The sequence below is a fragment of the Oenanthe melanoleuca genome, chromosome 11, assembly GCF_029582105.1.
Source record: "Oenanthe melanoleuca isolate GR-GAL-2019-014 chromosome 11, OMel1.0, whole genome shotgun sequence".
NCBI lineage: Eukaryota > Metazoa > Chordata > Aves > Passeriformes > Muscicapidae > Oenanthe > Oenanthe melanoleuca.
Window position 1 is genome coordinate 17,029,895 of NC_079345.1, and position 18,438 is coordinate 17,048,332.

General features: G+C 43.4%; 1 protein-coding gene across 1 annotated transcript in view; it reads right to left on the reverse strand.

The window, feature by feature from the left end:
* CDH8 (cadherin 8) overlaps window positions 1–17,521 on the reverse strand; it is a 149,790-nt gene extending 132,269 nt beyond the window's left edge. Inside the window, exons 1-2 of the mRNA XM_056500593.1 lie at window positions 16,990–17,521; window positions 2,415–2,856 (exon numbers count right to left, since the gene is read on the reverse strand). Coding sequence (XP_056356568.1) covers window positions 2,415–2,666 — 252 coding nt within the window. The 5' untranslated portion in view covers window positions 2,667–2,856; window positions 16,990–17,521. The remainder of the gene's footprint in view (window positions 1–2,414; window positions 2,857–16,989) is intronic.
* Window positions 17,522–18,438: the final 917 nt, after the last annotated feature.

An 18,438-nucleotide genomic window follows, 5' to 3' on the forward strand; every position in this document is an offset into this window, starting at 1 on the left:
CTACATAATTAGATTTGCTTCTAGAATGTTTTCTTTGAAGCAATTAACTACCAAAGAAAATATTTGTTTGAAGATTATACAATGTAAAATGCACATGGCAAGCAAGACTGATTTTGTAACAGGACAAAAGAACATTTACATGCAGAAGATACAGCAAAAAATGGGGCAGACATTTTATATCAGTCTCTCCACAGTGTTAAACTCTCTGCACTAATTCACTATATCCTGTTTTACTGAGTGTCCCTCATTCAAAGTCTGGCAAAAAAAAAGAAAAAAGAAAATCGAGGTAAGTCATAGTGCAGAAGAAATAGTCAATAAAGTTCCAGAACAAAGGAGATACCCAAGGTGTGCAAATCCTTTGGCAGGGGAAAATCTCAAAAGGCTGGAGCAAGTGTGTCCAGGAGGAGGAACCAGGTGAGTGCAAATCTACTACGAGTTCTGAAAAGGAGATTTTTAAATTGCAGTGGAAAAGAAACCAACGAGCGTGACAGGGGACAAACCACAGCTTCACTGAAAAGGAAAGCATTTTGTTTGTGACATTCTGCACACCCTAAAGTTTTGGGAAGGATTGCCAAGAAGTGTAATTGAGGGAGTCTCTGCTTTCCAGGCAGGAAGGATGAAGAGCAGCTCTGGAAGCTGTGGAGTGTCTCTGCTCCCACTGACTGCACACCAGCCTAAAGCACTCAGCACTCACAAGCCTTAGGAAAGAAAAATAAGTCAGAAATATGGATGATGTTTCTGGAGAGGGAGGAAAAAATAGAGAGAAGAATTCCAAAAATATTCTAAGTCATTTTAATGAATAAACCAAAAATTCCTCCCTATGGGAACGAACTTGGCTTCTTGCTCATTTCCGTCTATAACGTGCAGTGTTTTAATTATGCAGCAGTCTCAACAAATAGACTGTCACAGCATTTTAGCTAATTCTATTTAAAATGCCAGCAGAAGAGTGGATTATGTCTTCCTTGGTTTGGCTTAGTTTAACCCACCCACTTCTATTCACCAATGACTCAAACAATTCAGGATATTATAATCACCCAAAAAGACCTTACAATAGAAGAAATATTTAGACCTGGATATACCCAGAAAATCAAAATACCACAAAGCACGAACCCAGGATTCTCCCCAGCTTCTCAAAATAATTTTAAAGGCTCAACTAAAATACTCCAGAAAGAATGGGTTGAATAAAACATTTGAAGATGTGAAATATGCACATTGCTGTCTCTGTGAAATTGAGAACGTTACTAACCCCAGAGAAACAAATGAGAACAGATACCAAATACCTGATATAAATGTAAATTGACACAGCACCAGAAGTCACTGGATAGAAAGCTCATTACACCTCCTGACCCTGAGTCTCGCCTGGAAAGTGGCACTGGGGAAGATTTGGGAATGCACTTGATCTGTGTTCTCTTCAATAACAGATAGCTATTGACAGTCCCTATGTTATATTATATGCTATTCCTTTTTCCATAGGAATTCCAAGATTACCATGAAATTAACTGTTATCTATAATTTTGCCTAGATTTCTTTTTACTCAACCTCAGTAGCTCAACCTCAGTAGTAATAAGACAATAATGCACTTGGTTGTTCAGAGGGAACTGAACTTTAGTGATAAACAATTAAGGTATTTATACCTGCTCACTGCCACACATGCATTTATGAACAGATCATTCTTTTCTAAGAATAATTCTAAGGATAATTCATCCCTGATGGATACAGATGGCTCATAGGAGTGCAAGGCTGATTCACTGACTGGAGGTAACACACTGAGCTGCAGAATAAACTAATGCATGGCAACAAGCAAAGCTTCAGGGCAGCAGAAAAGCTGGGACACTGAAAAATATTATAATTTGCCCTGTGTTATCTTACTAACTTTGAAATAAATTATAAAATCCGTGGCAATAATGTTATTCCATATGTGTGCATAGACCTTCATATAAACTAGGACCCCATAATCTGCTGTATGGTCCACACTTTCCTTTTTTGTTCTTGTTTTTTAAAAATGCTCAGAGCATAAACAACTTGATTCATCAGACTGGAGATAGAACATGACCTTTAGGTGTAACAACCTTTAGGAATGCACAGGAACATATTGCAAAGAGCTGCTTTGGTAAAAATCTTCAGCTGACAGAGGTGAGGAGTGGTGACTAATGGTACAAAAGAAAGGATGTGAACAGGCTTGTGGGGTTTTTTGACAAATGGAATGTGCATATTTTTGTTGGAAACAGCAGGTTAGCTAACTAGGAAACCATACAGTCAGGAACATTCAAAGCACAAAGCTATGGGTATTAGAGAGCTATTTTGGAATCACAAAGCACCTCAATCTGAAATTCCTTAAAGGGTGCCAATGACTGAGGACCTTCTCATGCCCTACATTTATACATTCAGAGAAAGAAACCCAAATCTTGCCTTACCCGGCCAACCAGGATTGGTTCAGGTCCAGAAAATTCTTCCAACACAAACATTTGGTTCCAAACCCAGCCTCTCTTGGAACGGTGCAAAACTCTTTGTTCTTCATTCAGCCTTTTTAGTCCCGTACTGGATCCACTTGGTAGTACTTGAGATGGATTCATTGGAGCCATATAAATGGAAGGAAGGACAGTAATCCATAATATTATTAGTGGAGTCCATGTATCCATAAGCATTTCCGTCAGTCTTTCTGGCATTGTACCACAGGCTAAGCAAATCACCACAGAAATGAAATTATTATTTTGCTTTCCTCCAGACTGCAGCAATCCAATTCATCACGCAGTACATTTACTTACAGCTCCTCCATGTGTTTACAGCACAGTCAATGTAAAAATAGCTTAGATGATAAAAACATGATCCATTGAGTTTTCCAGTCATTAAAGATTCCTGGTGGGGGAAAGAAAAAAAGAAAGTTCAAATCAGTGACTAAAGAGCTTAGAAAAGCCTTCTGAAACATCTTATTTACTTTTACATAATAAGTAAGCCATGTTAGGTTTGAAATTTGTACTTTATAATATTATTGCATAGTTAAATTGATTCTGTGTATTCTTTCATTGCCTGAAATACTGAGAAAAGCCCCAGATGAATGATTACACACGCTTAGCAAAATATTCAGGGGCTTGCAGCCACCTGGTCTAGAGGAAGGTTTCCCTACTTGTGGCAGGGAGGTGGGAATGGAGGATCCTGAAGGTCCCTCCCAACCCAGACCATTCTGGGATTTTGCAGTTCATCTTAGGGTCTGAAGAAGCTCCCAACCTTCTCTCTACCCTGCACTGTTCATGTGGCCAATTACAAACACATATTCTGTCAAATAAGCAAATCAAAATAGTGTTCTTGCATTCTCATGCTCCTTTCCTCCACAAGAAAAAAAAACAAATTTCTCTTGAGTGTACAAAGGTCCAGCAGCCCACTGTCTGTTCAGCCATCAGCTCTGCAGCAGCACCACTGCCCAGCAAACCTTCACAGCCCAGCAGAGGAACAGCACTGCTAAATCCTCTGTGAAACCCTTGATTCCCAAAGCAGGCCACTAGCAGGACCTAAGGAAACTCATTTATGCACATCTGCACCACAGGTCCCACTGTCTCTCCTTCACTTTCAGAGAAAACACACAGCTGTGTTTCATTTCAAAGACATTTTCCTAGATGGACACTTGGGAGCATTTTGTCTTTCTTTCCTTGCCTACCCTTTGATGTACTAAAAGGTCACAGCATGTTTCATCTCAGAGTAAATATTCCTTGAAATGGAAAGGCAAGTTAACATAGCAGGGCTGATGCCAGAGGGATGGGCAAACCCAGAAATGCAGCCATGGATCACATGGAAACTGGATGGGATGTGGTCAGAGAGGAGAGGTTCATTACAGGGTTATGGACTTGGGTGGAAAGAGCCTGATACATTTTCTTTGATTCATATCCAAACAATCTCAGGAGAAACCACTATATACAAGAGAGTAGGAATGCCTATTTTTAAGCTCACACTGTGTTTTAGGCTGGTTTTCTTCTACTTTAAGATTTATTCCTAGTGTTGCACGTTTATGAAAATCCTGAGAGCTTAGTTGGGGTTTTTTTTTGGAGGGGATAGGTGTGGTTTTTACACACTTGTGGCATAAGCATGCAGAACACCTTTTTCATGACCAGTAGAAACCAGCTGTTCTTCTAAAAGCAAACAATGTAGAAAGTATTTTTCTTAAAACTTCAGTAATTGCCAAAGCAACTGTGAAATCTGTAGCGTGAAAACCTGAAACTGTGAGAAACTTGTCTTGTTAGAAGGGAAGGGGAGCTGTTAGCAGAGTGAAACTCAATCTCTCAAGCAGCATGGAAGAATGGTGAGCTAATAGTGCAGTGCTCTGACAATGCATCCAGAATGAGGGGAATATCCATTACAGGAAAACCTGCAGCTTTACAGGCCTCATTGCCAACTGGGCTGGAAATAAAGGAATCAGAGAATACAGCAAGCCCTGGTGAGGAAGTTTTGGGGAAAATGTGAGAGAAGCAGCAGAGGATTTAAATGTCTTGACATTCTCTCAATCCCAGAAAAGGAAGAGGAGCAGTCTAATAATGGGATGCATCAGTCACCCTCTGGAAAGCCTCTTCAGCCCAGGGAATTAAATGGAGTTTACTGCTGCTGCTTTCTGGCAGAGATTTCCAGGGGCATGTCTGGGGGTAGAAGGTATCAAAAGAGAGGAACAGTCAAAGTTTCAGTCAAAGCAATTGGTTTTGCTCAGATGGGATCCTCTTTATATCTGACTGGGTGAGTGAGTGCCTGTGCCTGCCAGGACATGGCTTTTTTGGATTTCTTTAATGGAGCTAGAATCAAAACAGAGGAGAAATAGAGCCACTGTAAAACAGAGCAAGAGACAGCATCTTCAACAACACCCAGGATTATATTCAAAATGGGGGGCAGAAACTGAAAACACAGTTTAAGAGTCCTTTTTAGGGCTTGAATAGAGCTAGATGTAAGGTACTCTTCTCTTTCTAGTGTGACTCTGTTTCTGGGTGAAAAATCACTTTGTATATAATCCCTAAAAACCCCTCAGAGAAAAGGACCCAAGTGGACATCAATTACTTCCTTACACTCACAGCACAAGTTGGTACAGTTTTTTTATCAACAGGACCAAATAATAATAAAATACTTCCTTTCACATTCAAGAAGCTTTTTGAAAACAATTCCTAATTAATCTCCACAGCCTGCCTTCTAAAAGAAATGAAATAAATGAGATAAAACAATACAAAAGCCCCAGAAACATTTTTGGTTGGAGAAAGAACAGGATATTTGGTTTTCACACTGCCACTCTCAATCCTTAGAAAGCATTAAGTTCATTTCAGTGCATCCCTCCTCAGTTCCTCCCCCAGACTTTGTGCTTGTTACTCTTCATTTACTCCAATCAAATTTAGGTCCCATGCACATGTACTAATACAGAAGATTCACTGTGACTGGACTGTGCTCACAGTAGCTGTGTGTTCAGCAATACCTCAAGGCAAACAAGTCCAAAGCACATCAGAAATATCAGCAATGCATCCCCAAGCCATGAACCCCCCCAGTGAAGGAGCACAGTTACACAAGCCCAGGGCACACAGAGCTGGCACATCCTGAGCCCTGGCAGCAAAGCTGGGCAGTGCAGGGCAAAGGGAAAAACTCAGTGGGACTGTGGCACATCCCTGGGTGTGGGACTCTCCAGCTGGACAAAGTTCTCTACAGCTCAACCTGGACTGCAGCAGCCTTGAAGAATTATTTGGGAAACAGGTTCTCACTCAGGCTCTATCAGTGAATCACTTCATGCAATGCAGGGAGGTGGGACTCCTCCAGATTTCCTTACCTAATTTGGACATTACTTTTCTGCCCCATTCCTGCAAGCAGAACACCATGTATGTGGCTGGGAGCTGGTGGAAGGCATTTTAAATGTGTGGCCCAGCAATTTACACATGGGCTAACAGGAAATTGAGAAGTGCCCAGCAGTTAAATTGTAATCCTCTGGGTTAGATGTGTAGGAGGGATGACAGGGCTACTGAACCAGGCTATGGTAACACATTAAAAGCCATATGTAAAGGCAGACTTGAAAATCAAGGAAAGACCAGAAGGTGAGGCACAGTAACACTTTTCCTTCTTATGTTATGCCATGGTCTAAAGCAGTGGTGAGTATGGAATGGCAAAAAATTATTCCAGTGAATCCAGAATGACCTTTTCTAAGCAACAGAAAGAGAAGCACATGGCCCTTCAAGAGTGTATTTCATAGAATCACAGCATGGATTGGGTTGGGAGGGATCCTAAAGCTCACCCATCCCACCCCAGCCCTGGCAGGGACCCCTCCCCCTGTCCCAGCTGCTCCAGCCCCAGTGTCCAGCCTGGCCTTGGGCACTGCCAGGGATCCAGGGGCAGCCACAGCTGCTCTGGGCACCCTGTGCCAGCCCTGCCCACCCTGCCAGGGAACAATTCCTAATTCCCAATATCCCACCCAGCCCTGCCCTCTGCCACTGGAGCCATTCCCTGGCTCCTGTCCCTCCAGCCCTTGCCAATTGTCTCTCTCCATCTTTCCTGCAGCTCCTTCAGGCCCTGCAAGGCCCCCTGAGCTCAGCCAAAGCTTCTCCTCTCCAGGTGAGCAATGCCAGCTGTGCCAGCCTTTCCTGCCAGCAGAGCTGCTCCATCCTCTGCTCCCCCTGTGCCTCCTCTGGGCTCTCTGCAGCAGCTCCAGCTCCTGGCTGGGCTGGCCCAGGGCTGGGGCAGTGCTCCACCCTCATCAAGATTTTGCTGGTGTTGATAAAAGTATAATTTTTGGTTTTAATCTCCACGTGTTTGAATGGCCTTGGGCTGTTTTAAACAAAACTTCAGTGATCTTCTGAGTGGTTTCCCTGTACACTGATATATACAACTCCAGATCAACTCTAATCCAGCAAAGCTGTTTACAAAACTGCTTTAGTTCTCCATGCATGCCTGAGAGGGGAAAGTGATATTTAAAATATAAAGGATGTCTTTAATGTAGCAAATAGATGAAAGAAAATGTTCCACTATGTCATGGAGCAGAGATTCAAACAACTGCCTTATATTTTCAAAAACTTGAGACTGTATTCATAAATTTTGTTCAGCATGCACAGCCTATAGAGTACAGATAAAGCTGAATGGTTTGTTTTCAACTCTGTGTGCTGATAGAGTTTAAAAAAAATATGATTCTGTTCACAGGAACTTGCATCTTGGAGCACTGCTCATAAAACTCAGCCATGGAGTGTGTAAGTCTTGTAGAGGTACAACACAAAGTGATTCCCAAGAGGTTTATAACCTAGCAGGAGGGCATTCCCAGCTCCAGAAAACAATGTCATACACACTGGGACCTCTTCTGGAGCTCACATCTGTGCAGGTTTCAGCTGGGAGTTCACCCCTTGCACAGAGTTAGAGCCAGGCATGGCAGTGGACACTTACAGAGATATAAAGTTCATTTTGTGTATGGGTGGAGGAAAGCACTTGTGATAGAGCTCATTTCACTGCAGTCATTTTAAAATCATCTTGCAGCTTTAAAAGGTAACCACTTTAATGCAGTTATTTGTTTAAAAATATTAATAAAGTTAATAAAAGCAGCTGAAAGTATAAACTTCTCATTGAAAAAGAAGTAAGATATTTAAAAGCTTTAACAAATTTTTTTTTTTTTCATTTTCAAAGCACAGAATATTCATCTGGTCAAATAAACCACCTTATTTCAATGCCAGTGCATTGATTTACACCATGACCTCAGTTTAAAAGATTTTAGAACCACTCTAGTGTTTCTCCACACAAGAGACATGGAGGGCTCTCTTAAGAACTGCAGCAAAGTTTTTTCTTTATTTCATTTGCAATGATGATATGCAGCATCTCAGCCTTCTAACCTCTCTATTTCATTGTGATAGATTTTATGAGTTACTAAACAACTGTTATTAAGGTAAAAAAAACCCCTTGGGTACTGCTTTCTTTAAATGAGTTACACCAGAGAGACAAAAAAAAAAAAAAAAGAACCTGATGATTTTTGCCCAAAAGGGGTTTTTTGGTAGAATTTTCAGGATCTACTACATTTTGTACATGAAACATGTAATTTCTATCTTAGATGTTAATTTAATATAAGCAAATCCTCATTACAATACAAGCAAGCTCAAATAATTGATTAGAGGTCTTAATTTAATGACCACCTAAAGAGTGCCAGCCATTTCTTACTGTGGTTTATTGTTTTTTTTGTTGTTTAGTTTTTTTGGTTTTTTTTTTGGCCTCACAGGTGTGGAATATCTGTTGATTTTATTTTTTTTTTTTCTTCGCACTGTTCTTGTTTCTTAAACTTTTTAGGTTTGTTCTTACCTCTCTAGGTATTGGCTCCACTACAACTTTTGCTTCCTCATCCCCTATCTCAGGGATTCAGAGAAGGTCCTTTCCCACCAAAAGCAGCAAAATGATGCAAAAAGCCTTCCCACCGTGGGAAGAGTGATTATCTCTGCTCCACTCATCCCTGTTTGGCAGCACAACAGAGTCTCACATCTTCAGTACGAGAAATAAAAGTCTTAATGCTCCAGTCCCACTTGTAGGAATTCTTCATAGAATCCCAGAGTGTTTTGGGCTGGAAGGGACCTCAAAGCTCCTCCAGTCCCCTCCTAAAAAAAAGTTTTTAATTTGCCATTGAAGCAGAACAAACATAAATTCCACCAGAAAAGAACTATACTCAACAAAAGAACATACTCAACAAATAAACACATCAACCTCACCTGCATAACTCAGTTCCAGACTACTCCTGTTTCCAGTACTTATCTATTAAATTGTACCTGAACTTGATTTAAATCACCTTGGATAAGGCAGCATGCTCATGTTTTCCTCTGCAAAGGAATGAGTACTTCTTGCCATAAATAATAACACTTATTCCTCAGTGGATTATTCTTTTGTGTAAAGATTACTCACTTACAAAACAGCCAAATTAAGAGGCAGTTCTCCACTGAGAGCAAGCTGAAGAGGGGTGAGGCTGTAACCAGCCACTCTGCCATGGCAGTGGCTCACAGTGCCCACTGCAAGGTGCCACTTGCATGTCCTGGCCAGCCTCTCCTGCCTCTTGTCTGCCAGCAGAGCTCTGTGCAGTCACTCCCTAACCCAGTTCTGTCAAAATGATCTTGTTAACTTAAACGCCTTTAATAGTAAGGTGTTTTTAAAACCAAATCATTTTGACAGAGCTGGGTTAGGCCATTGCTCATGCTGTAATTCCACCAAGAGCAATTTTCATTTAAGAGGCTCTTACCCCCCCTCAGTCCCCACAAAATGCAAGCTACACAATCCAAATAATTGGTCTCCATTCCCATTCCTTCTCCACTGCAGTTTACTGGCCCTGCAGTTGTGCTATTTGCAGTCAGCATTGTAAGACAGGCCAGTGAAATGTGGGTTAACAAACACAATTTGCAACAAAATCCCATTCCAAAAAGTCTTTTCCTTCAAGGTTCTAACCAAATCATTGCAGAACTAAAGAACCCATCAACTACAGGACAGCAACAGGATGTTTTGGGAATGGCTGTGCTGACAAAAAGCATATGAAGTTTCACTATACACTTCAGAGAGCAGAGAAATAGTTGAATCAACAAAACTGAGTGGAGGAAAACTTCTGGAGAAGAGGAGAAACAAGCAATTACAGACAGCAAACCATTTATTTAAACGTGTGATGGACTCATGTTGTCCAGTCATGGTAACCCTGCCGTGGTTTGATGCTGGCAGGTTTTAGGGACAGAAGCCTCTCCCCCAGATGTGCTGCTCTGAGACCAGCTCCATCAGGAGGGAATTCCTGTGTCCCAGCACAGACCACTGCAAACCTTCATTCCCCAGTGGAGCTGCAGTGGATTTCACTCACAGTGATTTTAAGGGACTGCTACATCACCTGGAGTTAGCTGTAACACAGAAAAGCATTAAAGCATTAGCCACACATCCTTTCCCTCAGCCATGCTGAAACTGCACGGGCTGGGAAATGGGATGGGAGATGTCACAGGAGCTCTGCAGGGTGAGCAATCCTTTGTGCTGGCTGAGCTCCTGCCAGCCCAAGTGCAAATCAACTGCCCGAGTTTATTCTGATGTGCTACTCGTGGCAATTTGCTTATGGCTGCCTGGGAAATCAAAAAAAGCACGTTCCTGCAGCATTATTTATTTCAGCAGCAATGGCAACAGGCAGCACCTTCCTCCTGCTTTTGTCTCAGGTGTTCTGCCCTACCCACACACAGAGTAATTCAGAGAGCAAAGATATGTCACTTTATCTTTTTAAGCTTAGTCATGCTCTGCTACTCTTTAAAGACTTCTGCACAGTTCTTTAGGTTATTAAGTGAGCTCCTGAGCTTGTGTCAAATGCTAAAGGACTGGTTTAGCCTCTGCATCAGATGTAGCTGAGGGAATCCATGCACTGGAAAAATATGGACGTGTAGGGATACACACAGCTACAGAAATGCAACAGTTCCTTCAGCTTCTAGAGCTCCAATAATTACTGAAGGATTTATCAATCTGTCTAGAAGATTATCATTACCAAGAGCAGGTTACTTCAGTTTTTGGTGTCTGTTTCAGAGGCAGATGGAAGGAAGGTTTAGAAAAGCCTTTCTAGGATACATTCCTCTTCCTTCTTTCCCTTACTTTGGTGCTTTAACAGAGAAACATCAGAGAACCTGCTGTTCTGGAGATGAGACTGTTTTAGGATATAGGTCCTTATCTGTCACAACTTCACTGAGGCTTTGGGATAGAGAGAAAATGACAACATCCATCACACTAAAATATATCTATCTCCATTACTATTATAATAAATTGTTATTATGTTACTGCTTTACATGACACTTTATTGTATCTACAAAATCTGTTTTATGTGACTAGATAAATATATATTTTTTTTATAATTTTTACTGTCAGGCAATCCTTTCTTAAAAAGAACCAAACCACAGAAGAGTATCTTGACCCAGTGATATCATGCTTATTCTACAACTTCTCTTGGTATCAATAGAATTTCTTATTTTTGTTACTCTTTGATAGTAAAACCAATATGGGACAACTTTAAAGCTGTCAAGGCTCAGACTTTTTGTATATAAAGCTGTCAGTATTTCCAGGAGCAGCCACTACTTTATGGAACCAGAATGCTTTTAAAGAAACCCACCAAGGGTGTCGTCAGAACCTTCAAACTATTTTTATTCTTTATTATTCCTTGCTTTGTGCAGTGCTCTAGACTTCCAGTTGCTACACCTGCTCAGGTACAGGACAAAGAGACAGCATGTGCTACAAAGTTTGCAGCTGGAGGTGAAATTTCCTCACTAATGAAATCAGTATTGAGAATATTTTAAGGTCATTTTGGTTTTGGTTGGTTGGGTGGGTTTTTTCTTTGATTGGATTGGGCTTTTTTTTAGTGTCGATTTTTTTTTTTTTTTTTTCATGACAGCTGATACTAAAGCCATAGGTATTAAAGTGACAATACAGCTATTTCAGCTCTACAGAGGAACAAAAGGAAATTGCAACCTTCCCTTTCAATTTCATATACTTAGGCAAAAAGAAAGGTTTGGATTTCTGGGAGTCAGACACTCCACTGATGTGTCAGAACATCATCTCATGATGCCAGTTCAAAACACAGAGGAGAGACAGACAAGACTTCCAGAGTGGTCCAAAAACTCAAACAGGAGAAAAAAAGTTGCATCAGCACTGTTTTCATCCTATAGCAAGAGGAAGAAGTGACCTGAGGTAGTTTTTACTCTCTCCAGTCCACTGATCACAGCGATTTTCCTCTGACAAACAGGACGCATTGCACACCCTGCTCCCTCCCCAGGAGGTGCAGTACACCACCTGAGAGGGGAGAACAGGCAACCTGTGCTCTTAGTGAGCTCAGAGAAAGGCAAACAGATTGGCCTGCGACTGAGAATGAGGTGTTAGCCATGCTCTGCCTGGGGCATTGTTTATCAGGAGACTTTCAGCAGCTGGGATGAGCTTATCCTGTACTTCCTGGAAAAAAATTCTTTAAATATTAATGGAGAACATAAATATCTTGCTTTCTGGGATTCTTTTTCAGCCTTCTTTTTAAAATATATAAATATGTACAACAGAACTTTCATATTCTTGTTTAATGAATATTGGGTATTCTCTACAGAATTAAACAAAATACAATACTTAAGGAAAAAAACCCATGTTTTCCTACATATATTCCAATTAAACTAAGATTATGAAATTATGACTAGACATCATTACTTAGTGAAAGCTACATAAACTCTCCAGCCATATGAATTAAAAAATCTTTAAAGAGGAAAATTCTGAACATACCTGGACTTTTCTAACTGCATACAGCATGACTGCAGGAAACCTCAAACCTCTGCTGAGATATGTGAAATTAGAAATGAAGGTTTCTAATTTTGCATCATTGAATTTGATGGCAGTTTTACCACCAATTTAGATGAGTTGTTTGGAAAGAATTAGGACTCTCCAATGTAAACTCATTTCTTCTGGGGTTGCCAAGCTGAGATTCTGCAGGGTTTTTTCCCCCTATTCATTGGTTTTCATCTAACTTTTGGAAGCACACAAAAAATAAAGGTCAGAGACCAGAACACAGGACTCAATCTAAACTTCAGTGACATTAAGTTTTGATGCTCTGTTACTTAAAGGGCAATCATGGCTGTTACATTTAATCCATAAGAGAGATTCACATCTGAAGTGTTGTGATATTCAATTAGAGAACTGAACTCCCTCTTGAGTGCATGCACTCCATTTGCTGTAGTGTTTAGGGCTTTGAAATAATATAGATGTATAAAAATATATAAGATTTAGAATTATATTTGGATAAAACATAAATATATAAAATATGTGCATATGATTCTGACCATCAGTGGCTGCAAAGGAAATGGGTGTAAATGGGAGCTCTCAAATGAGGCTGAGCATTGCTTCCCTGGGAAAAGCCACTTTGGGTGAAAAGCTGAAACTGTGACCAAGGGACTGCCAAAACTGTTTCCCTAATGTTCTGAACTTCCATATCTGTTGCAAAGACCTGACCAAGGCACACTGAAAACACCTCTGTGAGCTTGCCTAGGGCTTGGGCATCACAGTGTAGAGGAGACACTTCCCCTGGGAGCTTTCCCATCTCAGATCTGGGGCTGGGAGACATTGCTAATCTCAAATCTGAGCCAGGGTGCTCATCATTCTCAATTTCAAATGATTTCCACAAGACACATCATGATCAACAGCTTGACAAATCAATTCTGTGAGTGCTATCACTGCAACCAGCCCATGGATAAAGGCTGCTCTCATGGCTAAGGCAGGTGGAAATGAGATTTTATAGCATCTGATTCCAGGTAAAAGACTATCTGTAGGTAACTGAACTGGTTCACAGATATTTTTTTTCTTTTCAGCTTGCACTTACTACTCCAGGTGCCATCAGTACCCAATGTATTTTGGGAACAAAATTTTATTAATGCAGTTGAAATGCCACTGAGTTGATGTTTATTTACGTGGTTGATAAAATGAGAAACATGCTGAACAGATTTTAGAACAAAGGAGAGGAAAATAAATGTGTCTATATATATAGACACACGTTTGTAATCTCAAATTGGACTTTATTTTGTTCTCTGTCTGTCTACTGCTCAAATAGTTATGTTCAAAAAGCTCTGAAGTGAGCCACCTTTTCTATGGCAACAACACTAAGAAAAATGTTGAGTTTCCATGATCTAATTTAATTCTATTGATGTGATCTTATGGTAGCAATGATGCTTAAAATGTTCCAAGCTCAAATTGCCATAGCATTTGCCTTCCACTGAAAGAATCTAGGTTTTATTATTTTATACTCATAGATGAAAGACCCTTGTGATGCCACTTTACTGTATACTACAAGCATACAATTGTATTAATAGTAGGTCAGGCTTTAAAAATATTAAAATGGAAAAGGAATATTGATGAGATATGGGGTATCTGATAGATATGGGGGATTTATAAAAATACCTGCATGAGCAGTCGCTTTCTGTCACAAAACATGCACAATCATCACTTAGAAATACACAGCTCTGAGAAATTATAGTAAAGGTTCACATCCCTTCTTGTCCATGATCTCAGAGATCAGTGTTCCTTTCTCTTTAATATCCCTCAGGTTTTGGAAATCAAATGATCTGTACATACCAAGAGTCAAGTGGGTGGGTTCCAGGCCCCTATTTTCAATAAATGTCTGAAAAATTCCCAGCTAAAATCTGTGGGAATGGTCTTCCTAAGCAAAGATTTAAAAAGATGAAATCTGCAACTATATGAGAGGAAATAGAAACAAAATTCAAGAAGAGCTTCAGGGGCTAAGAGAGCTAAATTTATGTCCATGGCTGACTGTGAGTTCTCACTTGAAATGGTTCTACATCCTGAAGAAGGGAGAAGGATATTTTTTTAAGAGAAGACAATGCATCATATGCTAACAGTGGTGCAAATAAAGTGCTCAGGGATCGATTAAATTGATTTGGTAAAGGTGCAATGTTACTGGAAAAATCCTGAAGATCACAAATGATAAAAATTTAAAAGATACATTTCACAAAAGAAGGGAATTTAAATCTGATTGTGGGACTACTTCCTCCTTTACAACTCTTTTTTGGACCTCAGTAGCAGGAGCTGATGGGAATTACTAAATAACATTTTAAAAACTACTGAGAAGCTCCATCCAAGGAGGATTCTACCTCACTTCACAGAGAGTAAAACTCCTGTTTTATTTTTTAAAGAGGCATAAAAGGAGTAGCTGTCATTTACAGCCATACTTCTTATTAAAACCAGGTGCATTTGTTAAGCAGGCTCACGGAGAGTTATTGATTTTTTAATATTGAAGAAAATGTCCAAAGTTAGTTTCTTGGCTAGCAGCCTGCCCAGTTAACAAATTGTTCACCTGGATAATTTAAGAGCCAACTGACATGAAATGCTTGAATCTCCAAGGACACTGAAAGCCCTCAGTTTACAACTCAGCATGGAAATCAAAGTCCTCCACAGCCAGGATGCAAGTTTGGAAAAAGAAGGGAGTTAATAAATAGCTTAGGAGGAAGCTACCAGAAAGCTGTGTTCATTCTGAAAGCAGGAGGTGGAATGATAAGGCTTAAAGGATGAAAATATAATATAATAATCACTTCCCTTCCCAGGGTTCTTCTGCCACAACCATCCACAGTATTAGGTTGGGAGGTAACACCACAGACAGCTTTTGGGTTCTGGTGTTATCAGATTTTATGGGTGTGAAATTTGCTAATTTACCAGGAATGCCAAATACTAACTTCTTCCAGAAGATTCACGGGTAAAATGTACATGAGAGTAATCTCCCACTCTTTCGAATTTATTTATTATTTACTTATATATAGTGAGAAGCCTATTGTGAAGTCTCCACTTGTTCGCAGCAGTCTAGTATTGAACATAGAGGGGGGAATATCACTCATGCAAGAGAACTGTATATTTCTCCTTATCCTTGTTGCAAAGAAACTCTCGAAGAATTTCCAAAAGGGGATGAGTGAAGTTCAGAGGATTTTTTATCTATAGCTTTGGTAGTTATCAGCTCCATTCTTTAATTGAAACTGAAGTGAGCAGCTGTTAACTTCCCTCCCATTAAGCGCTAACACGTTATATTTGAGACAATAAACAGTTGTCGCTATTCGAGCCCCTGCCATCGGCACCTCCCAAAAAACACCTGTCGGCGAGAGCCACGGCGGGCGAGCCCCAGGCTGGCCGGTCAGAGGTGCCAGCCTTTATAAAAGTTGTGTGAGACGAGAGACAGGCTGGCTGGCACGGAACAGAGCGTGTTTGTGCTGTGTGCGGGAGCAGAGCGAGGGCTCGGTACCTGTTGGCAGGGCGGGTTAGCGTCGCGCCGGGAGATGCCAGCTCGGATCCGAGACACGGCCGAACGGCACCGCAGCCAAAGGAATTCCTGCCTGTGCTAAGCAGTGTCACCTTCATGGCGGTAGGCAGCCTAAAGAAGGGCTGGAATTAATCTCTTTTCTATCAGCCAGCCAGAAGCCGCCACAGGCTGGAGCCTTGCGGCGCTGCCAGCCGAGCCCTGCCGAGCGGGGATGCTGTCTGGCGGCTCGGGGCTCCGGCTGGGATGCTGCTGCCCAGCAGAGAGGAGGATGTGCTCCTCCCTGCCTTCCTCAAAGAGAAGATGAAGCGTTCCGTGGCACAGCAGCTTCAGGGGGCCAGTCTGAGCGGCTGGGGCTGAGGGGCTTTCTGCCTCTCCCAAGTTTCAGCTGGGTGCATCCTCTGTTTAGTCAGCCAAAGGATGGGAAGGAAAACAACTTGTGGGACAGGGATGACTCCTGGCTAGTTATGGCTACAGATTCATTCCCATCGCAGCTTTCAAGAGCAGTGTTTCTGGGATGCTGTCCCCTCTCAAAGTAGGAAAGGAAGCTATGAAGCCATTCCTATTTATTTACTTAGGGGGTGCAAAGCTTTGGGGGGAGGGAAGGTGATAATAAATCGGGGGGGACTTCAACCCCCCCCCCCCCCAGGTTCTTCCAGCCTCCTCCTCCCTCATTTACATATCTGGCTGGTGGGTGATTTTTATTCTCGGCACGAAAACTGCAATCTATTTCAATGCATGAATGCAGCCCTGCATCTATTCAACACAGTGAAATAGCCCAGAGACTTATTGTACTAAATAAGAAAATAAAGAGAAAAAACGGGTTTGCCAGCCTTAGAAGCAACCATCTGTGATCCAAAGTCCTCCTGATTCTTTAAAGGAGGGTTGTAGAACGGAAGGAAAAAATAAACCTCCCCAAAAAACCCACCAACAAGCGGGAAGACAAATACAATTACCACCACTTCTTCTCCCGAGAGAATAATAATAATAATAATAATAATAATAATAATAATAATAATAATAAAAACTAGCAAGCAGCCCATGGCATTTTCACTGTAGGCAATTTGAAAACATCGGACTTAATGAGGCACCCCAGTTCAGTCTAATACCGCACCTACGGACGAGGAAGGCGCTCGCCCAGCGCACCTCGCACGCACACGGAGCCCAAGTCAGCCAGAAACCCACAGAGCGAGAGCCCTCTGCCAGCCAGCACAAATTGTCTGTGTAAAATGAATACTCACTCTTTCAAGGAGCAGGGAGCCGCTTGCCCACAGCCACTTCACGCACGGATTGGAAGGGTGAGGTAAAAAACCATCAGCCGGTCCCTGGGAACGGGCAGGGCGCTCCAGATTTTCTCCTCATGCTTCCCGAGGCTGCGGATGCTGGCGGAGCCGCTGCTTGCTGGGCTTCCCGGCTCTCTGTGCCTGCATGCTGGAGCGCAGTTATTCAATTCTCCCTTCGCACAAGCCAGCGGCAGCCGCACGTCTCCAGGAAAGCAGGGATATTCCAAATAAATCCGCTAATTCCGGGGCTGAGCGCGCCACCGTGCCTGCCTGCCTGCCAAACGGAACTGTGAAGCGATGTGGAAAAGTGAGCCGGGAGCCTCCCCTGACAGCTCTTATTGGGCTGATCTCGGAGGCAGGTCTAGCGCTGGGAAATTCGTGTGAGCACTTTGGGGTGGTGGTTTTCCCCCTCCCTCCCCTGCCCGCCTTCCCCCCGGCAGGCACACAACTTTTCCAGGGGCGGCGGCGCCGCTCGCTCCCCGCCGTGCTGCCGGGAGCCCGGGCCGGGGCATCGCCTGCGGCCGCCCGGGAGCCTGGAGGGAGGGATGGATGGAGGGAGGGATGGAGGGATGGAGGGAGGGATGGAGGGCGGGGGGGCCGAGCCCGCCGGGGCTGGGACGTGCCCGGAGCGTCGGCGAGGAGGAGCCCCCCCGTCCCCATCCCCATCCTTTGGGGTGATGCCCGCCGGGAGAGGGATGCGGCAGCACCCCGAGGGGCCGCGGGCAGCCGCTGGTGTGCCAGCGACAGCGCCCCGGGGACACGGAGGGCATCCTTTAGAAACGCTTTTGCCAACGCGCCGGGAGCTGCGGGCGGCTCTCGGCTCTCGGCGGCCCCGGGGCAGCGGCAGCGGGATGGAGGCAGCGCCTCGCAGTAAGTCTGACCCCCGCCCCGGCCCCGAACCCTCTTTGTGACCGACAGAGACGGGATCCCGCACGGCCCGGGGGTCCTTCACATCCCAGGGATCCCGCACAGCCCCAGGATCCCGCACGGCCCGAGGATCCTGCCCGTCCCCAGGATCCTGCACAACCTGGAGATCCCACACAATCCCGGGATGCTGCACAGCCCCAGGATCCCGCACAGCCCCGGGATCCCGCACTGCCCCGGGGATCCTGCACAATCCCGGGATCCCGCACAGCTCCAGGATCCTGCACAATCCTTGGATCCCGAACAGCCCCGAGATCCCGCACAACCCCATGATCCCGCACGACCCGGGGATCCCGCACAGCCCCAGGATCCCGCACATCCCGGGATCCCGCACAATCCTGGAATCCCGCACATCCCGGGGATCCTGCACAGCGCAGGGATCCCGCACGGCCCAGGGATCCTGCACAATCCCGGGATCCCGCACAGCCCGGGGATCCGGCACAACCCCAGGATCCTATACGGCCCCGGGATCCTGCACAGCCC